The 1,941-nt window shown below is 37.4% G+C and overlaps 1 protein-coding gene across 1 annotated transcript; it reads left to right on the forward strand.

Moving 5' to 3' along the window:
• The first annotated feature begins 346 nt into the window (after positions 1–346).
• On the forward strand, positions 347–1,285 carry LOC126009676 (olfactory receptor 50-like). The gene has a single exon (XM_049774227.1). It carries the CDS (start codon positions 350–352, stop codon positions 1,283–1,285), a length of 936 nt encoding a protein of 311 aa, XP_049630184.1. The 5' UTR covers positions 347–349.
• The last annotated feature ends 656 nt before the right edge of the window (positions 1,286–1,941 follow it).

A 1,941-nucleotide genomic window follows, 5' to 3' on the forward strand; every position in this document is an offset into this window, starting at 1 on the left:
TAAGTTTTAATTTGAAGTTATCTCATATCAATTATGATATTTTATGGTTTCCTTAACAGAGGTCATATTAATTTTAGGTGAATTGTATTTGAATTAATTTTATAATTAATTAATTGTAATTATAATATAATTGTATATATTATAATAAAAATTAATTGTATTGATTTTCCGTGGATGCAAGATATCTTGATAAGACCAAAGCTTGTCTATTAGTGATGCCCAAAAAAATAAACCATAATAGTTAAAAATAATGACCTATATTTATCTAAAACCTATTCTGTTCTGTGCAACTTCTTATTCTTTCACATTATCATCTCTTTTTCATATCCAGTAAAAGAAGATCAGGAGGATGGAAAATCAGAGTTGTGCATCTGAGTTCATCCTTTTGGGGCTCCCCAACTGGACAGAGAAACAGAGCCTATATTTTATTCTTTTCCTGGTCATGTACCTCATCACTGTGCTGGGGAACCTACTCATCATCTTGCTCATCAGACTAGAATCTCGTCTCCACACCCCAATGTACTTCTTCCTCAGTCACCTGGCACTCACCGACATCTCTTTCTCTTCAGTGACAGCTCCCAAGATGCTCTACAATATACAGACACAGAGTCAATCTATCTCCTATGCTAGGTGTGTTTCCCAGATGCATTTCTTTGTATTTTATGGAGATATTGACAGTCTCCTTCTTACCTCCATGGCCTATGATAGGTATGTAGCTATATGCCACCCCCTCCACTATACCACTATCATGAGTCAAAGCCTATGTTTCTTGCTGGTGATTCTATCCTGGGTCTTGTCCTGTGCTAGTGCCCTTTGCCATACCCTGCTGCTGATTCGTCTCTCTTTTTGCAGAGACAACATTGTCCCCCACTTCTTCTGTGACCTCTCTGCCTTACTTAAGCTGTCCAGCTCAGATACCACAGTCAATGAAATAGCTATCTTCACTGTGGGCACAGCTGTCATCACTGTACCATTTATATGCATCATGGTTTCTTATGGCCGTATTGGTGCCACCATCTTGAAATTTCCCTCTGCCAAGGGGATCTATAAAGCTTTGTCCACCTGTGGTTCACACCTCACTGTGGTGTCTCTCTACTATGGATCAATTATTGGACTGTATTTTTTCCCCTCATCCACAAACTCTAATAACAAAGATGTTATAGTGGCTGTATTGTACACTCTGGTTACTCCCATGCTGAACCCTTTTATTTACAGTCTGAGAAATAGGGATATGAAAGGAGCACTGAGAAATATACTCAATAGAGCTATATTTTCACCAAAATGAGAATTTTATTTACGATAACTTTACACAAGACCTTCTCCTTCCTACACAAGAATTGTGATGTTTATTTCTTTTTGGAATTATCTTTTATTAGCGAAACAGTATATCTTTGTTCAGTTTCTGCTTTGGTCTCTATGTGGCTTTTACTTCATTTTCTTACTTATTTTTGTGCAGTGGAAAATTCTTACTTAAAATTATCTGTCCTACAATCTTTTAAGTTTTGTAGATAATCCAACTTTTTCTTTAATTTATATGCATATTCAATTGGTTGGGTAATTCATTATTTATTTATTTTAGATAATCATAATTTTTATCTTGCCAAGCTTTTCCAATTCTTTTCTTTAATATTGGGTGGTGGCATTTGAGAGGTATGTTATTCAGGTATATTTAAAGTGATGGTGAGGGTGACAGTGATGCTGGTGAAAGTCCCTGAAGTAACTTATATGAAGAGGGGAAAAGAGAGGTGGCAGTCCAGAGAAGGGAAACTACCACTTCCTCCCTATCTCTGCCACCGTGGGGGCCAGTGGGATAAAGCTAGGATTGATAAAGTCTGTGATGACTCCCTTCATGGCACAGACACCATGTCCCTCAAGCTTTACTAGACAGTCATCAAACCATACCTGACTTATTTTGCCCACTCTGGACTTAATTCCCACCAC

Source organism: Suncus etruscus, chromosome 5 (assembly GCF_024139225.1).
Source record: "Suncus etruscus isolate mSunEtr1 chromosome 5, mSunEtr1.pri.cur, whole genome shotgun sequence".
Lineage (NCBI taxonomy): Eukaryota > Metazoa > Chordata > Mammalia > Eulipotyphla > Soricidae > Suncus > Suncus etruscus.

What these genes read in the sequence shown, in the direction of transcription:
- LOC126009676 (XM_049774227.1), top strand. Translation starts at nt 350, where the DNA reads ATGGAAAATCAGAGTTGTGCATCTGAGTTCATCCTTTTGGGGCTCCCC.